General features: G+C 34.9%; 1 protein-coding gene across 3 annotated transcripts in view; it reads right to left on the reverse strand.

Annotated features, from left to right (window-relative positions):
- Nucleotides 1-4,099: 4,099 nt before the first annotated feature.
- oxr1b (oxidation resistance 1b) overlaps nucleotides 4,100-19,296 on the reverse strand; it is an 88,449-nt gene continuing 73,252 nt past the window's right edge. The window contains exons 1-7 of one of the 3 annotated variants that reach the window (XM_065286951.2): nucleotides 11,886-12,053; nucleotides 11,105-11,185; nucleotides 8,417-8,536; nucleotides 7,603-7,755; nucleotides 7,322-7,417; nucleotides 5,224-5,297; nucleotides 4,100-5,146 (exon numbers count right to left, since the gene is read on the reverse strand). In XM_065286951.2, coding sequence (XP_065143023.1) covers nucleotides 5,011-5,146; nucleotides 5,224-5,297; nucleotides 7,322-7,417; nucleotides 7,603-7,755; nucleotides 8,417-8,536; nucleotides 11,105-11,185; nucleotides 11,886-11,948 — 723 coding nt within the window. In that variant the 5' untranslated portion in view covers nucleotides 11,949-12,053 and the 3' untranslated portion in view covers nucleotides 4,100-5,010. Of the gene's footprint in view, nucleotides 5,147-5,223; nucleotides 5,298-7,321; nucleotides 7,418-7,602; nucleotides 7,756-8,416; nucleotides 8,537-11,104; nucleotides 11,186-11,885; nucleotides 12,054-19,296 lie in introns of those variants that run through there. The other 2 variants (XM_065286931.2, XM_065286941.2) reach the window with 2 other exon arrangements.

The following is a 19,296-nucleotide window of genomic DNA, read 5'->3' on the forward strand; positions in this document are numbered from 1 at the left end:
TCTCTTTTTCCATTCCACAAAAATCATATTTGGTAGGGAAATGACAGAATTCTCATTTTGGCTGAACTATTCCTTTCCAGGATGCTTCATATTGTGATTCATTTCACTGAACCATGGGTTTGACATTTTCCTGGGGTGTTTTAATTTTAGGATGGATCTGGTTAAGAGATTCCCGAAAGGAAATCAAGCAGATCAAGGTCAAGCATGAAAGCAAGATGAAGACCATTCAAGTGGATCTGGAGTAGCAAGTCTCAAAAAAGAAATAGTTCAGTTCTAGTGGAAGTGGATCTAGTAGAGGCTCTGAAGAAAGGTAAAGATCGAGAGATATAGGCAGCAGTGGCTTTGAAGAAAGTAGAGGTTAGGCTGATAGAGAGGCAGTGGAGAAGCTTATTGCAGTGGTGACCCCCATGAGAAGGTTTGAGGAAGATCTACTGACTTCAGCATCTGGAGATGAGGAAAATCTTACGGATATTTTTGAGCACAATCACAGAAAATAACAGAACAGGGAGTAATACTTAGATTTATGAGTCTGTCTGTCTGTCTGTCTGTCTGTCTGTCTATGTATAAAGCTCTTTATAATCCTATTAAGTCTTGTAGATGAAAGGATAAATAATTACAAACAGGTAACTAAAAAAATCTTGAAAAGTCAGTGAAAAGTTTCATATATTTATAGGTTTTGGTTGACATTATGATAACATTCAGTCCAAGATATTTTGAGAAATGCTTGTAACCAAATCGTTCGTGGACCCCAATTCCTTCCATAGTATTCTTTTTCCTACTATGGAAGTAAATGGGGTCCACGAACAGTTTCGTTACAAACATTCCTCAAAATATCTTCCTTTGTGTTCATCAGAACAAATAAATGTATGTGGGTTTGTAACAACATGAGAGTGAGTAAATGATGACAGAATTTTCATTTTTGGGTGAACTATCCCTTTAAGGTACTTAACTAGTTTCTGGCCATGCTTTAAAGGCAACCACTAGAGGGAGCTCCAGTGATTATGGCATACATTGATATGTTAGTACAGCATGCAGTTTATTGCAGCTGAAATCGAGTACACTTTGACTATGACACTGACCATTTCATAGTATTGAATTGTAGCCTGAGCTTGAGGCAGGGCAAGCTAGGAGTGCATGTGCAGTCATGTTTTGTGTTATGGAGGACCACAAGAGTCATGCAAAATGTAATAAAGAACTTCAATATTTAATAACTACCTGGACAATAAAAATAGCAATTAATAGATTTGTTTAAAAATTCATTAATTAATCTATAAATAAATAGACAAAGTTGAAAAAAAATCATTTATGTAAGATTTTATTAGGCAATAAAAAGTGAGATTATAAAAATAACGTAGAAATGAAATATTAATCCATTAATAAATAGTTCAAATTAATATAACAATTTATAAAAACAACATAAAATACTCAATAAGTTCATCATTTTAAATTGCATTTATAAATTCTTAATTAAATAATGGAATTTCAAAATGTATTTCAAAAAGCGATTTAAAAAGAGAAATAAATAACAGGATTTATAAATTGAATTACAAATACAGGTTTAAATTAGGCATTTAAAAGGGCATTTCCGTTTAACTTTTCTGTTTTCATTTTCCCAATGATTCTCCTTATTCTTTTCGCTATTGGATTTGCTTTTCGTTTTAGCCTCTCTATTTAGCTTTTCCGTGACTCTTTGGGTCCTTGCAAATGGTCAAATGAGAAATGCAAATTAGCTATGGCCAGGAGGATGTAACAAGCTCGCTGATTGGCTCTGATTGTACGTCATGCGCAGATTTATAGATCTCAGATGAGGACCCAAAGAGTCACGGAAAAGCTAAATAGAGAGGCTAAAACGAAAAGCAAATCCAATAGCGAAAAGAATAAGGAGAACCAACGGGGAAATGAAAACAGAAAAGTCAAACGGAAATGCCCTTTTAAATGCCTAATTTAAACCTGTATTTGTAATTCAATTTATAAATCCAGTTATTTATTTCTCTTTTTAAATCGCTTTTTGAAATACAATTTGAAATTCCATTATTTAATTAAGAATTTATAAATGCAATTTAAAATGATGAACTTATTGAGTATTTTATGTTGTTTTTATAAATTGTTATATTAATTTGAATTATTTATTAATGGATTAATATTTCATTTCTATGTTATTTTTATAATCTCATTTTTTATTGCCTAATAAAATGTTACATAATGATTTTTTTGTAACTTTGTCTATTTATTTATTTATAGATTAATTAATGAATTTTTAAACAAATCTATTAATTGCTATTTTTATTGTCCAGGTAGTTATTAAAAATTGAAGTTCTTTATTACATTTTGCATGACTCTTGTGGTCCTCCATAAATAAATCCATGGTTCATAAGGGTGAATCTCAATTTCGTGTCATAACTCTTGATCAGTACTCTAGAAGTAGATCACAAAAGATAAAACTTTTAAATGTTTTATGTATCAAATACTGTATAGGCCTTTATTAAACTGGCTACTTCATATTAGAAAGTTAAAAATACATGGGGTATGCATGGTTGTTTTCCATGCATACCCCATGTATTTTTAACTTTCTAATATGAAGTAGCCAGTTTAATAAAGGCTTTTTAAATTTTTCATTGAAGAAGAGTGCCTTGGATTCATCTTTTTGATATATTCATTTGGAATTCCCTATCCCAAAGAGCACCTTCAAATATTTGTTTTTGAACTCCCTGAGCACCCTGGACATTCTTTTTTCCCCCACTGTATAGGCCTATTTAAAAATGTGCTATCGATAAGTGCGCAGTTAAAAGTGGCTATTGGCTTTTTTACATTTTTCTCAACCTCGTGCGCATACAAAAAGCCACCACATGTTATTATTATATAGATTTTATTGGGATTAATACATTGATACAGAATAATCTGTAAGGGTTCATGGAGGGCATTAATGATCCATCCAGGCTTCAACATGGACAACAATACTAGACCATGAAGGTACAGGTCAGTCCTGAGGAGCATCTCAAGTGTTTTAGCTTGACCATCTCACGGCATGCAGAGAACATCAGACCTTCATGACAAGATGCCCTCTCCAAAAACAGTTGTGTCAAATGTTTGGACTGTCCTTGAAACATCCGGGTTGAATACGTAAGGGATAATGTAGAGGCAGCCGGTAGTTATTGGGAAATAAGCCCCGACAGTGTGATCAGGACCCGACGCGAAGCGGAGGGTCTTGTATCACACTGAAGGGGCTTATTTCCCAATAACTACCGGCTGCTTCTACATTATCCCGCTTATTACACGGCTACTTGCCACATAAGAAAAAAAACTGGACTTGAATAGGAATTTGAAACATTTTATTGGCATATTTGTTTTAAATTAACATTTTTATCCTTCCGCGAAACTTTGCACAGATGCATAAAATGATCGTAATACCTTATTAAGATCCTCTGCTTCATACTTGTCTCCATTTTTTCTCTTTTAGCCAGTCTTTGAGAAGTTTTAATGCCCATTCTGTATTTTTTTGTGTGTTGGCTTCGTAGCTGTCATGCTCTATTTTGTCAAGTTCAGTCTCAGTAAGCTCTCTGTGTCTTGTCGAGTGTTTGTCACAAGATGGCGCCAAACAGACAGTAATCTTTATTGATCTTTATTGGCGCGGAGCGATTTTACTCATGCAAGTAGTCCGGCCATGCGTTATTATTTTGGAGCGGTTATTATTTGAAAAGAACGAACCTGCAAATGTCTTAACTGACCAATCAGAATCAAGCATTCCAGAGAGCCGTGTAATAATGCTTATTAAAGGGTAATCATTAAATTCCAACATCCTACAGAGCCATCAAAATTGTCTATATAAATGAATTCTGGTCATTTGGGTCATTTTAAGTGCCCTGAGTGGCTCTTTGTTTATATTGCAGTAACTTGCATTCTCCTCATTGCTGCCAGCAGTCATCTATAAGCCCTGGAGACTGGCACCAGTCATTAGTCTCTCATCACCCTCATCAGATCCCCACAAACCCCTAGGTCACCTTATATGCGGTTCCTAGGTTACTGTCGACATAAAGATCTAAACTCAAGAGACCAAACCCTCCGTCACCAGCGAAGGGCTTTAAGTTCACATTGGATTACATTTTATGCATATAGAAATTTATTGGAGCAACTTTACAGAAAATGTACAATATAGGTTATACTATATAAGGACAGTAGCGCAAATCACATCACTGTCACACATAACAGATATGTGTGGTAGTTATGTACACAGTACACTAATAAAGATATAAATATATAATTGCTATATGTATTTATATATGTATATTTACTCCTTCAGATGCCCCGCCGTTACTCGTACGTTTCTCCTGCTTTGACTAAACACCACCAAGACAGAAGAAATTAAAGGAGGTTATTGATATAAGGGCACCACACAGTAAAATTTCATTTTACTTTACATTTTTACAAACTGTAAAAAAATGCAGCATGAAGTTAAAACAACTTGATTCTGCAAATCAATTCAACCTATTATTTTAAGCTTTGACCTAACTTAAAAAATTAAGTTAAAAAATTTAATGTTTTCTAAGTTAAAGTAACAAAAATGCTGCATTTTTTTACAGTGCAGTAATACAGTATTAAATATTACATTAAGTAGTGATTATACAAAGCCTGTGCGAGACAGGGCTATTGAGGTTAGATATAATTTGCTACAGGAAAATAGAAGGTAGTAGGATTGTACAGTATAGCACACGCAGATCTTCAAACCCCAAATTTTATAAGCTACATTTTTTTGTACATTCTGGAATGTCCATCGACAACCTTCATTATCCTCAAGATTGGCAGCAAATGGGTTAAAGTTGGTGAACTCAAACCACCTGGGTATAAGCCAAACCAACCATTCACTGAGATTGACCTCGGCAACTTTGGAAATAAAGGATGATGTGCACTGAATCACTGGGCTTCCTAGGAGCAAAGACACGGGTGTGCAATCTGGACTTGTAGGGGTTTGCTCTTTGTATTATTTAGTTTGTGACGGGTCAATGTTTCAGGGTGTTATTCAAAAGCCCAGATCTCAATGTCCTGCACATAGAAGTCTTCTGTTTTAGACAGCATTGGATTCCCAAAGGTCTTACACGAGTTAGTTCGGCCGTGATAAAGGTCTCCATCTAACCATAAGCCAAATTCACCCCTAAAAAGAAATAAAGGGAGTATTTAGGCATTTTTTCTTCATAAAACAGCTTATGGCAACTATTCACCCTTACATACCCTCCACCACCGAAAGCTAAGGAGTCTGGATCTCCTTTCATAAAGAATAAGTTGTCACCAGTCCACTTGAAAACCTAAAAAGATTCAAGATTTTTAGCATGTTACAATCCATCTGTGTCATTTCACTTTACTTATTATGACTCAACTTGTGTACTTAAATGTTCTGATTGTATGAATTCAATATTTGGCTTGATGGCTACATCTGGTGAAATTTTGTGTCAATAGCCCACATTGAAATCCCCATACTGATAAAAATGCTGATGTGTCAATTACTTATTTTCCCCGCTGTATATTATATTGATCACATTGGCCCTCATTTATCATTCTTGCGTAGAAACGGGCGTATATGTTGGCGTAAGATTGTGCTTACACTCCTCTCACCGCCTGATTTATGAAACTGTGCGTACCGTTGATATTCAGGTGTACGCAATATCTGCCCTTCATAAATGCCGCGGCTGAAAACGATCGTCATTAGAATAACACGTCCATATAAATTCAAGTCTCCACCTCCCCCACGCCCTCATTTTACGACATTGACACATGGAAGACGGCAAAGAAGACAAAACCGGGGAAGTGGAAAGAAACATTTTTTTTATTTGGGAGTTTAAAGAGCGGGATTAAAGACATTAATAATTGCATGACATTTTGTAATATTTGTATTATTATTTTTATTATTAATGACGCTTAATTGATATTTAGAAGAATAATTATTTATTATTATTATTATTTACTGTTGCCTACATCTAAATTCTATGTCTGCTTAATGGTTCAGTTATTTTTTTTTAAATAATATTTTAAAATGATGTAGTAACTTTTGTAGTGTGTTGTTCTGTATTTACATAAAGTTGTTTGTTAGCTGTATCTTAGATCCAGTTTGATACGGAGCTCCGGATATAATTCAAATTAACAATTTGTTTCCACGACATCCACATGTTTTACCAAGCTAATTCATAATTTGAAGTAATAATAATTGTAATAGTAATTACGAAATATTATAATAATTAATTCCAAGGAGCAAACTGTTGAATATTGGGAACAAATTCTAAATTTATGGCCATACTTTAGACTAAATAAGAAAAAATAGTGTCCATAATGTAGCATAAAAAATAATTCGTGGCCATAATTTTGTCCGCATGTCATCATGATCGGATTTACGGCTCCATTCAACACAAGCATTTTACCTTACCTCATATGTATTTATTTATCATCGAATGGTATGTAACTAGCTTACCTTTTATTGCATTACCATGTTTTCGTAGCACATCCTTGTGCTTTCTTGCAATGTGCCGCTTCAGATTCCAGGATTACTAAACTTTTACAGTCTCTCCGCAGTCCCTTTCAATTTTTCTTCCTGCTCAATCTTAACTTTGATTTTTACTTTACATTTATGTATTAGGCTTGAATTCCATAACTTATTGCTAGACGTTTTTACAGATTCTCGAACTAGCAAATTATCAAAGGGCGTTCTGGGTTCAACGAGCGGTGCTGAGGGAGCGGAATTTTCGGAAAGGCGCTTTTATGGTAATATTATCGCTCCGCTCCCACTAAGCTCCGTTCATGTGCTCGCTGTTAAACGTCAGGCAAAGCGCACAGGCTCTCGACTGAAGGAATACATATGCATACAAATCAAATGCTTTGGTAAAGTATCACAAATTAAACATTGAACATTGTTGCATAAAAATAAACACTGAAGTTTATAATTACTATGTTTTTTTACAGTGGGTCATAATATATCATATATTTTAGTTTGTCAGTGCGTTTTGTGGTGTTAGGAAGTGTTTGCGCATTTCTGCACTAACTCAAAATGTGCGTACACCACCTCCTGAGCTGGCGTAGGATTTGAGCGTGCCGTACGCCAACGTCCATATTGATAAATCTCAAATTCACCGTGGTTTTGGGTGTACGCAAGGTGTACGCTGGAAATTTGGTGTACGCACTTTTGATAAATGAGGGCCATTGTCTTTTAGAATTTGGTACAGGCATTGACTGTGGGCCATAGTAGACTGACCTCAATTACAAACGTGTGCATAATAAATTGCATAAAACATTCACATACCAGTCCATCAAAGAACTACAAATACACCTGATGTAATCTCACCTCAAAGTCTGGACAAAAGGTGAAGAGGAACGTCTCTCCAGTACCGTAAAAGCTATCACTGACTTTCAATGGCTCTGAAGCAAGAGCTCCAAACAACTGCAGAAACAAACCACAGCTTGTATGAACTACAAGACATGATTCAAGCATGCAAAAATAGACATAAATTACAAGAATAACTAAAAAAACAATGCATAAATAACAGGGTAGATCCTTCTTTACTGAATGTAACAGTGGACCACATAAATTTTCAAATTAAACCAACCTTTGAACCTGAGGCATACCTGTCCATCACTGTCTTTGACGACCATGAGAACCGGAGACTCCTGGCCTTGCATGGCCCGGTATAAGCTCTTGATACTCATGCCGTGGTTTGATGTGCTGAATGCTAAAGACCAAGGATAGCCGATCGTCCTGGGGGGCAGGTGCTTGGACAACTAAGGATTGAGAGGAAAGTGAGAAGTAAGTAATAAACACCGCTGAAGATCAGAGGTGGTTTGTTATAGCAGGACAATCTTAAAACACTTTGGGGTGTAACTTGACGTTGTGATACAAAACACTTGCTTTCGGTAGAAATATCTAAAACTTCTTAAATCAAGATTTATTTTCTTGATGAGCAAAATTACCTAAGAAAATAAGTCTAGTTTTTAGACAAAAAATATACAATTTAAGTGAATTTGTGCATAAAACTATCAAAAATATCTTGAATTAAGTGTTTAAGAAAAAATTAAACTTATTTCAAGATTTCTTTTTCTCACCCCATTAGCAGATTTTTGGCTTGTTTTAAGCATAAATTCACTGAAATTGTATATTTTTTGTCTAAAAACTAGACTTATTTTCTTAATTTTCTTATTTTCAAGATAAAGCATCTTAATGTAAGAATTTTTAGACATTTCTACTGAAATCAAGCAAAAATACAAAAATACCAAGTAAGAAAGCCATTTTTTGCAGTGTTAAGATGAAGTGCATTGCATCGCTCAATAAAGGAGTTAAATAAATGTGCGGTCTGGGCCATTGAGAGTTGAATATAAATGAGATCCACAGATAGATATGGGCAGAAATCATCTCAGACAGATTAATGAGCAGCAGTTATCTTACCTTTTCAATCTGGTCTGGCTGCAGCAGGACACTGGGTTCATTCAGATTAGGCTTGAATGTCTCTGGTTCTGGGTCAGCCTTAACCATATGTTTGGAGTTCACCTCCTCTTTAGTCGTGATCTAATTTAAAGAATAAATAATTGCACGTAAGCACCATCATTCGTTTTACCTGAAATTTCCCAAACGCTTTCTTATATTGAGAGTATTTTATTTGTATATGAATGCTGTATGTTGTGCTAAAATGTACTATGTTTTTTAACAACCATGTGGTAATGTGAAATCAAATAATTTCTCATTTAATTATTTTTTATTTTTATTTGAAACACGCAAACCAAGCAATTCCATAAATAATGCTAAATAATAACAGTACTCTCAATGTAGGAGAACGTCCCAAATTTTTTAATGGCATCATGCCCCTCTACTAAAACATTATTACAAGCAAATCATCTTAAAGGAGAAAGTCACACACACATACAGGAACTAAGAGCATAACATGAGGAGTGAAGCTCACTGACACACATTAGTAGCCAAAAACATCATGATTTCAGTTTGCTAATGTGTGCATCTAAATCAGTGACCCTTCAATCCAAATGATGTAGAAAAGGAAAGATAGATGGAGATCAGAATTATCTGACCAGCAGGAAAATGCTTCAAAGGAGAAATTATTCCCAAGGTTAAGGAATGACCAGCATGAACAGCAGGGGATTCAAGGTTAAATCAGCAGGAAAACAGGATCAACAATGCAAACTAAGACAAATATCCAAGGCATCAAGACTTTATATTCCCAAACATCAGATCTAGTGATTAATCTGGTATTTGTTTGCTTGATCTTTACAGTAATGCATCATGATTCACAATCTTGGATGTTTGCAGGGTTAGTGTGACCTCATCATCACACTTTCAGGAATGGGATTTCCTTTAAAGTCAACATAAAATGGCAATCCTTTAATATTTTTTGGTTCGCTATTAAATAGGACTTTAAAAAATGTTGGACATGACTGGATCATGAAAAGTGGGTGCTAGATACAGCAGCCCGAAATTTAACAAATTGACCAGTCTAGGTGACAGTCAAGGTGGTGTAAGCCAAAAAGTCAAGTAATTAAAGGTGCAGTGTTTAATTTTTAGAAGGATCTCTTGACAGAAATGCAAAATAATATTCAAAACTATATTATCAGGGGTGTATAAAGACCTTTTTATAATGAACCGTTATGTTTTTATTACCTTAGAATAAGATGTTTTTATCTACATACACCGAGGGTCCCCCTACATGGAAGTCGCCATTTTGTGCTGCCATGTTTCTACAAAGCGTGCCGCACAAGCCCTGAAAAGTGAAGCCAAAACATCTTGATCGCCCCCCAGTGACTGGTCTTAGTATAGGTCATAAACCCCGCCTCCCCATGTTATTCAATGGGACTTGAGACCAACTAAAAAAATTAATTACACTTCAATTATCTTTTTTCCGAAGCTGGTTTCTGTCATTTACTGTAGTTTTTATCACGCTGATGTAAATTAAAATGTTTGTTTTTAAAATAGGTTTGTGTTTAGTTAGTTATTTAATGATATAAAAACGGTGGTGTCACGTCATGATTGACAGCTGTGATATCGTGTGACATGCGCATTCTACGAGAGTGAGGGGAGGGTTTTGACTTCGCGGCTTCCCTTCCTGCTCTGTACTGCGCATGACTGGTCCCGAAATCGCTATTGGGACACTGGCGGCTTCACTTTTCACCAATGAAAGAGAGCGAACAGGCGTCGTCCATCTTTTTTTACAGTCTATGGTTTCTACAGAAGCCCTTAATGGACAAACTTTGTTTACTAAGTTGTCTCCATCGATGACACGTTTTTTTGGTTCCGGCTACCGTAGCTTCTCTGTGCGTTTCAAAAGTGAGGGGTGAGCAGTGGACTGAGCCGTTGGTTGCAATTTTCAACCTCACCACTAGAAGCCGCTAAAATTTACACACTGCACCTTTAAATAATGTACATATTAAAAATGTTGACTTTAAGAGTGTGATTGATGCTGTCTGAAGAGTAAATCATACCAAACACTGAAGTCAAAGCAACTTTAGTTATATGATATTTGATCGAACCCTTCACCAATTGGCTATAGTAATAGCTTATGTAACTCATAACTATGATGTTAAGTTTGCATCAGTTATCATGTCTATTCCTTTAAGCTATTTTAAAACCTTCCTGTCAACCTGATGGAAAGTCAGGTGAAATCTAAATCCAGTAGGGCTGCAGAAATATTAGCATAAGTAAATCATAAAATCTTATTAAAGGCGGGGTGCATGATCTCTGAAAGCCAATGTTGATATTTGAAATCACCGAAACAAACACGCCCCTACCCCAATAGAATCTGGACCTTCTTTTGATAGACCCGCCCCACACATATGCAACCCAGGCAACGATGTCGGTTAGTAGACACGCCCCTTACTGCTGATTGGCTACAAGTGTGTTTTGGTGCTCAGCCCACCTTTCTTTTCCAAAGTGTTTTTTTTTTTCAAAAATCATGCACCCCGTCTTTAAATTGATTGTTGGATTGGTTTAAAAAAATCATATGCAAGTTTCTAGGCAATCATTCTCATACTTTGTAGGAAGTATCCACCTTGCAGTGGTAGGGTAAAGTAAGGGGTAATGCATAATCCCATAACAGGATTTTTGTGAAAATTCAAGAGTGCAGCAGGGCACCTGAAGGCGTTTGCAGAGCGAGCGCAGGTCCTCACTTTTTAATGCATCTATCCGTCGATAGTACTCTGAGACAGACACTACCTAATGCACAGACAGAAGAATTGTGACCCGTGAGAGTCGACCAATAAATAACATTTCAAGTATTAGGGGAAGGTGGAAGATCCAAAATGATGCTAAGGGGATGAAGCAAGCTTTGTGGTGTTAGTTTGTTATCACTGTGAAATTATTATCATAATTTCAACACATCAGATACATCCGATCAACGTGCCAAAACCTAAACAAGAAGTCCAAACTACAACAAGAGCTAAATTCAGGAGTAGTCCATTGAAAGCATACACTTCAAATCCAGCTTGACCCTTAGGTTTAGACAGACAACTGCATCAAGATCTGACAGTCAGTTTAGATGTACAGTAAATAAGCTTTAATCTAACAGGATTCACCTTATGAGATCAAACGGCACCGTCTCACAAAAAGATCACATCCCCAAAACCTGTTCAAGAAGCCCAGACCCTCTGCAACATTTTAAGTTTTAAAATAAAAAAGATTTGTAAGCTAAAACATTATCCCTGTACAATGGCAGTGTTTCTTAAAATATTTGACTCGATACTGCATAACAAACAACATATGGTTGCATACCCAGTACTATATGGAAAGCTACAAAATGCTGAATCACAATCTACAAGTCAAGCACTGCATTTAGTGTGCACTGTTAAGTGCACTTGCGCAAAACTCACTCTGTTGTTGTCCGCACACCACAAACATCAAAACAAGTTTGCATTACCAAGCCAAAGCTGTATTTGGGCATCAGCTGACATCCCTCCTTTATTCTCCTGGAGAAAAACATCACTTCTGTGCAGAGACAGTCCCGGGACACGAGTGTTTATGTCTGATATGAGTATCTACAGTTACAGACACGCTTTGAAGTCGGCTCCAGGCTTTGCTCTGTTTATATCCCACACACACTCAAAAAAACGATTCCTGGCAATATTTACTTTTAAGTATTTGGATCATTTAGATTTTATTTAAATACTCGTTTTTTAAAATATATGTAATCCGATTTATTAGAATATATATAAATCTGTTCAATTTAAAAACTATTAGATTTAATCAGTTAAAATGTATGAATATGAATTAAATAAATCTAGCCGTGAAACAAACCGGATAAATTCTATGAGATTGATTTACATACAAGTGTCAGGAAACTGACTTTAGTAGAAGCGGAAATGACGTCTATTCACACTCCAGTCAGGAGGTGGCGCCAAAATCAAAAACAGACGCTACAGCACATGGACTTCGCCATTTTGCATTGCACTGGATCGTCATCTCACTAGCTTACGATCGCCAAATTGTAGGTGAGTAAAGTTAACAAGTTTGATGTGATTATCTAAAATATAATTGTCTGTTGTTTAATTACATGTGTAACGCGTTGCATGTTTCAGAGTAAAATACACCTCACTACACAGATGGTCTGTTGGAATGTAAGTTACCCTGCAGTGTCTGTTGCTTTTATTGGTTATTTTTTGTGGTTTAATGTTTGAAACCTAAGAAATAAATAAAGTCATAGGCTACTGGAGACTTATCAGAATAAAATAATCATATAATCTCTGTGACTTTATTAACAAAAGAATGTTACAATTATACTATGTTGTTGAGTGCATTGTGTGTGTCTAACTAAAACTTTATTTTACAGATACAGCATCATTTCATCGTCTATATGGTGGGACAACCTGCAAGACAGGGTATGTAAGTTATGCTACAAAGATATTGATTTCTGATGCAAAGCTGGATTTTCATCATTGCAGTCTCACATGATCATTTAGAAATCATTTTAATATGATGATTTATTGTAAATATTGGAAACAGGTGGTTTTTTTTCCAATAAATGCAGTCATGATAAGCATAAGAGACTTCATTCCAAACATTTCACCGGTAGTGTACACACATGCTGGGACACAATATTTCTGAAACAGAAAAATACATACACTCTTCGTCTCACAAAATCTTTATCTGTCTCTATAAACTATTATCTACATAAAATATTGTTAAAGAAAATCATTAAATAATGTGTGTTTTTTTTTGTCTTGTTCTAGTTGAAGACATCTGTATCTACCTCAAAAAAGGCATGGAGAGACACATTAAAGAATATGTGGTAAGTGTATGTCAACCTACTCTATTTTTATATCTATCTATTTATATGTATGTGTATGGGTATGTGTGTGTATAAATATCTTATGGATAACTAGATGTTTAAACAAGGTGATCTGTTTTCAGGTCTTTTGATGGTTTTGTGACTAATGTTCTATTATTTTACACGTTTGAATCAGTCTACATATTTTAAATATCAGAGTTTGTAAAACAATTTGCCTGCACATTTTTGAAAATTTCACTTTGCCTGCTATTGCGACTGATTTTTTTTGTTGTTCTTCTCCAGAATTGTGAAATTGGTGAGTTGGGGATTGCACAGACAGTGGAAGTTTTGCAAAACCTACTTGGTGTCACACATGGGTGTGAAATTACTTTTTGGACTCATTTATGCACTTAAACTGAACTACCAGAAGAACCTCAGGTGCACCTTTGACCTTTCAAAAAATCCTAATGGAACTGGACTTGATACAACCAAGCAATCACTGAAAGATGCTTCAGTGAATACCTGACAGACACGCTGATGCATCCCCCTCAAAGTGGGTACATTTTTGTACATTTACAAGTGAACTTTTTAACATTAAAGGAATATTGCACTTTCATTAAACAAAAATACTGATAATTTACTGTCTGTCATCCAAGATGTTTGTCTTTTTTTGTTCAGTCGAGAAGAAATTATGTTTTTTGAGAAAAACATTCCAGGATTTTTCTTAATTTAATAGACCTTATTGGACCTAGGGTTGTGCCGATAGACGATATCATCGTCCATCGTGATGGTTGACTGACATCACGATGGAGAGACACCATTGTGATGCCACGCCCCCTCCCCACTCCGCTGCGAGTCGACATACACTTACTCTCTTCTATATAGACTATAGTTAACCTAATATCTTTGCGTGAATTGCTCTATAAATTAAATAGAAGACGTGAGACGTGACGTGTGTTAGTCTGTGAAAATATCCTGTCGGGCATTTGATCTTGACTAGGGATGGGCACGGATATTCGAATATTCGAATGGCAATAATAATTCGAATTTAAAAAATGCTATTCGAATGTTTGTTTGTTTTTATTGTGCCACCAAAGGGTAACAACTTATTTAATGCTTTTTCACTTCATCTATACTGTCTTTTACAGACTTAAATGTAAAATATACATGAACATTAATTTGTATGTATTTCTGATTGTTTGCCAATGCAGATTGCAGACGAATTTAAGTTTTTCCTTTTATCTCCGGGTTTGTCCCCGCCGCGCCGTATTTGGCCACTGGCTCAGTGAGGGCTCACGTGTTATTAAACGTGCTTCTCCGCCGCCCGAATCAACACATCATGAGAGATTTGTAAGCTTTCTGTTATAAAGTCTACTTTATTTTGTTAATAAAGAGACAGACACGGAGAACGAAATGAAACGGAGAGCATTTATTATATGCGGTGCTCTTTCGAAAATGAACCGGAGAACTGCACTTGGCAGTTTAAAGCAAAGCACCGTCTTTGTAAAATGTTGTTAAATTAAGCTAACGTTAGTAACTTTGCACAGTCAAAAATAATGTATCGAGCCAGCTTACGTTATTTGTAAAATAATGTTAAATACAGATTTTCAATCTTGTTCAATCCGTCTGTTGTTTTTATCGGATAACCATCATCAGGAAGAGTTTTCTCCGCAGCACCGGCATTATTGTATCTAGTCAGAAGAACGGGCTTTCACCGAAGCAGGTAGGATAAATATGGTTTTCTTTATTCACAAATACGTCAAACTAAACTGAGAAGATATTTATATGGCGACTGAGCAGTCGGTTATGTAGATGTGTTTTTTCGTTTGCTCCGGGCTCTTGGTGTTTTGAGTCTGTTTAAATGATGATAGCCTACTTTGTCAAGTCCTCAAACTTTAAACTTCGCAAGTCCTCAAACTTCGCTTAGATTTGGGGTTAGTGTATAATATTTGGTATAATATAATGTATGTAACATCAAACAGTAATGAATTAATACTAACGACCGACTTTAAACTAAGGATTTGACTAGACTTCGCTCCGCATTAAGTTTTAACGCATTTTTTTCTGAAGGATATTTTTTAAGAAGAATTTAAAAAAAAAAAAAATATATATATATATATATATATATATATATATATATATATATATATATATATATATTTTTTTTTTTTTTTTTTTTACAATGTTTTCAACTTAAAATACATACATATATATATATATACATACAGAATATAAGTTTAGCTTGCTGTGGATATTTCCTAATTATAAGCCTTCTGTGAAATTATGACAAAATGAAAAATACAAAACACGCATGTCTTAATTAACATAATTTAAATAAACGAATATTCGTTCTTTAAGAGCTTAAATATTCGAAAAATTAAATATTAAAAAAATTAGTAAATTACTGGAAAATGCCCATCCCTAATCTTGACATTGCTAGAATCTTGTATTTTTACATGTTGTACATTTATCTTAAAATATTTAATTTTGTACAAGAAAACAGCCCATATTAATCATTTATTAGTAGCCTTTTGTAGTGTCTCGGGAGATCGTGCTCATTGTTACATTGAGGCTATACTGCACTGAAGCGGCAGATTAAGATATAAACCCAGAATTCAGGGAACGTCAAGAACAAGAAAACACTCCGACCGAAACGCGGGATTTACATACAAAGACCATGTTTAAATTTAGATGTGTCTGGCCCTGTTCACTTTGTTTTAATAAGCTGCGGATTGAAGTGCTGGCTGCTCCCCGCGGTGCTGAAGACCCGCTCTCTGACGGAGTACTGGTGGCACATATGCACAGATATTTACGTGCAAAATTTGGAAAGCGCGGAGGAGTCGTTGGGTTAGTAAAATAATGAAATTATAGCTTTTAAATAGAAAAAAATATTTATGTAAAGAGATTAAAAGGTGCTTAAAAGTGCACAACTCTTCTTCAGTGGATTAAAGCTACTTTTTCCCCTTATGTGCAACCTATAGGAAAGAGACATTAGTTGGGATAGTAAAATAACAAAATTATAGATTTTAAGTACAGAATAGTATTTATGTAAAATATATATTAAAATAAAAAGTGCACAACTCTTCTTAAGTGTAAGTAATAAAGTAAAATAACGAATAATAATTATATAATAACGAATAATAACGAAAAATTTAAATACCCCCCCCCAACGATATCATCGTCCATCGCGATGGTTTACGTAACCATCGTCAACTGCCAATTTATGGGGACATCGCCCAACCCTAATTGGACCTCAACAGTTAAGTTTCAAAGCAGCTTTAAAGGGCTCTAAACGATCCCAACCGAGGCATAAGGGTTTAATCTATCCAAAAGATTATCATTTTTGGCAAGAAAACTTTTAAAACACAACAACTTGTCTTGCATTATCCATGTGACACACAGTGCGACATTGTGTACTACGTAATAAATGTTTACACATCACAAATGACCATTTTAAATAATAAACGGACCCAAAGACATTAATTAGTATCATTTCGCATACAACAACATCTGAACGCTCCTCTTTCTCCTCGCTTGTAAACACTGGAACGGTAGTTTCAGTTATGTCATGCTAGTCTGTCACACAGCTAGTGCAAAACGTTGTGATTTAAAAGTCCTCTTTTATTTTTATTTTTGAAACTGACAATCGTTTAGCTAGATAAGACCCTTATGCCTTATTTGGGATAATTTAGAGCCCTTTTAAATCTGCATTGAAACCGTAAACTTGAGGTTGAATAAAGTCTTAAATTGAGAAAAATCCTGGAATCTTTAACTCAAACTTTATTTCTTCTTGACTGAACAAAGAAAAACATAAACATATGGGGTTAGAAAATTATTGGGATTTTTGTTTTATTAAATTGGAATAATGCTTTAACAATTTTAAAAGTTGAAAAGTTTTTGAAAAATGTAATTGATGTATATCTAACATGTAATTAAAGATGCATGAAAATTGTTCATGGCACACAGCCACTCAAAACACTAAGCCATGTGCCATTTTTTTTTTCTTACCAACTAATCATTCTAAATTATTATTATTACATCATGTCACAGATTTCTGAAAATGTTAAAGTAATGTTGTTGTCACTGATTTATGTCAACCTTGAGTTTTACAGGTTTTTTTGTATTTCTGCAGCCTGTTTGCTCAAAATGTTTGCACTTATTTGTGGAATGAGGTTGATTGTGGCTGAAATGTCTGAAACACACTTATTTATTTATTTTTGCACACAATACGAGGTGTATAAGCCATGGCTGTCATGCTAGTTGTTAGCTGCTCTTTTTTGCTGCCTTATGAGTAATGCCTTGAAGTATTAAATAAATTGATTGAATGCAAAACCAAGTGGTCTGGCTCTTCTTCTTTTTTGTGTTTTTTTGTTATAGCATATTGTGATTTAGGGTAAATGGAGGAGGAATATATAAATGTATAAATGGTTTATTAGTAAGATAATTAAATGTAATGCATTTTAAGTGAATTGGGTTTATTAATAAAGAATACATAATCCATTTTTTTTATGCATTTAAAACACATTGGATTAAGTAAAACTATTACATAAATTTTACTGGTTTCATTTACATATCTAAAAAATATCTATCATATAAAGTTTATTTGTTTTTTTTAGATTAGAAGTATGTAATCCAAATGGATGGAAATGTTACATGTAATCAAAATACATAAATCTTATGAATTAGGCCTAAATATTTTTTTGAGTGCAGGGACCAATAGAAGTGCATGAACTCATGTGACCTCCCTCTGACCGGCCCAGATAAGAGGAGGTACAAGTCAAACAACACGACTATAAAAACTTAACCATCTAGACGATGTTAGAAATGAAGCTCAAAAATACTGAAAATTGAGTTTTTGGTATCTGAAAGGTCATATATGAAGATCTTAACATGCATTTATAAGTACAGAACACTGTCAAAAAATGGTAAAAAAATGGTCCCAAGCTGTCACTGGGCAGTACCCTTTAAAAAGGTCCTTTGTACCATATACACTAGGTACAGTTATGTACACATTTGGTACCAATATGCACCTTTCATTTACTAATATGACCTCTTTGGTGCACTACAGTATGTACTTTTTGGTCCTTCCAGAATTATATTTGTTTTTGTGATTGTTGCGGCCAAAAATCCTTGATCTTGCGGCATGTTTTCCTAAAAAATGCAATGGAATATGCGGGATATATATGCAATTTTATGCAATGAAACTGCAGGAACTTGCAAAAACTGTTTGCAGCGTTTTCAGCTTTTCAATGATGTTCACGTCACTTCATAATGTTTCAATGGCAACAGGGGACATAGCTGTGCTTGTTTGAAGTAAATGCAACCTTTTTTTGTAACTTTCTGCTAAGATATATGTGATTTTTGCTACGAAAATGCAGGGATTATGAAATCATGCAAGCCCTGCATATTTTGCGCACGGAAATCTGCAATTTATGCTGCGACATTGCGGCGTATTTAAAAAATTCGTAAATATGCAGACTTTGGCTGATTATGCGTTGAATCATGCGATCGCATAATCACGTTTTTCTGAAGGGACTGACTTTTAGAAACTATTCGAAGTGGATAAAAATGTTTATCAAAGTTGTCCTAAGACAAGAACGAGTATTGGGTATTGGTTTTAAGACAATTTTTAGGAAGGATTTTGATCCACTTCAAATGTTGACTAGTGTAGTATACACTCATTAGGGTGTGCAAAGGTGTACTTTTTGAAAGGCCACCATCCCAGTGATAACTAGGGACCTTTATTGATCATTTGGATAATATCTTCCCAAAGCAGAATGAAAATATATATTTTATATACAGTAGTCAACATTTGAAGTGAATCAAAACCTTTCCTAAAAGTTGTCTTAAAACCAATCCCCAAAACCTGTTCTTGTCTTAGGGCAACTTTAAGAACCTTTTTGATCCACCTTAAATGTTAAACAGTAAATATTATGATCCATATGTAGATTTTATGAATAACTGGAGTCAAGGTTTTTTTTAAAGGAGAGGTGATGAAAAGCTTACAACCCTGAATATAACATCCAAGCCAAACACACAATACAATGAAAAGACACTACATACC

Source organism: Paramisgurnus dabryanus, chromosome 19, assembly GCF_030506205.2.
Source record: "Paramisgurnus dabryanus chromosome 19, PD_genome_1.1, whole genome shotgun sequence".
Classification (NCBI taxonomy): Eukaryota; Metazoa; Chordata; class Actinopteri; order Cypriniformes; family Cobitidae; genus Paramisgurnus; species Paramisgurnus dabryanus.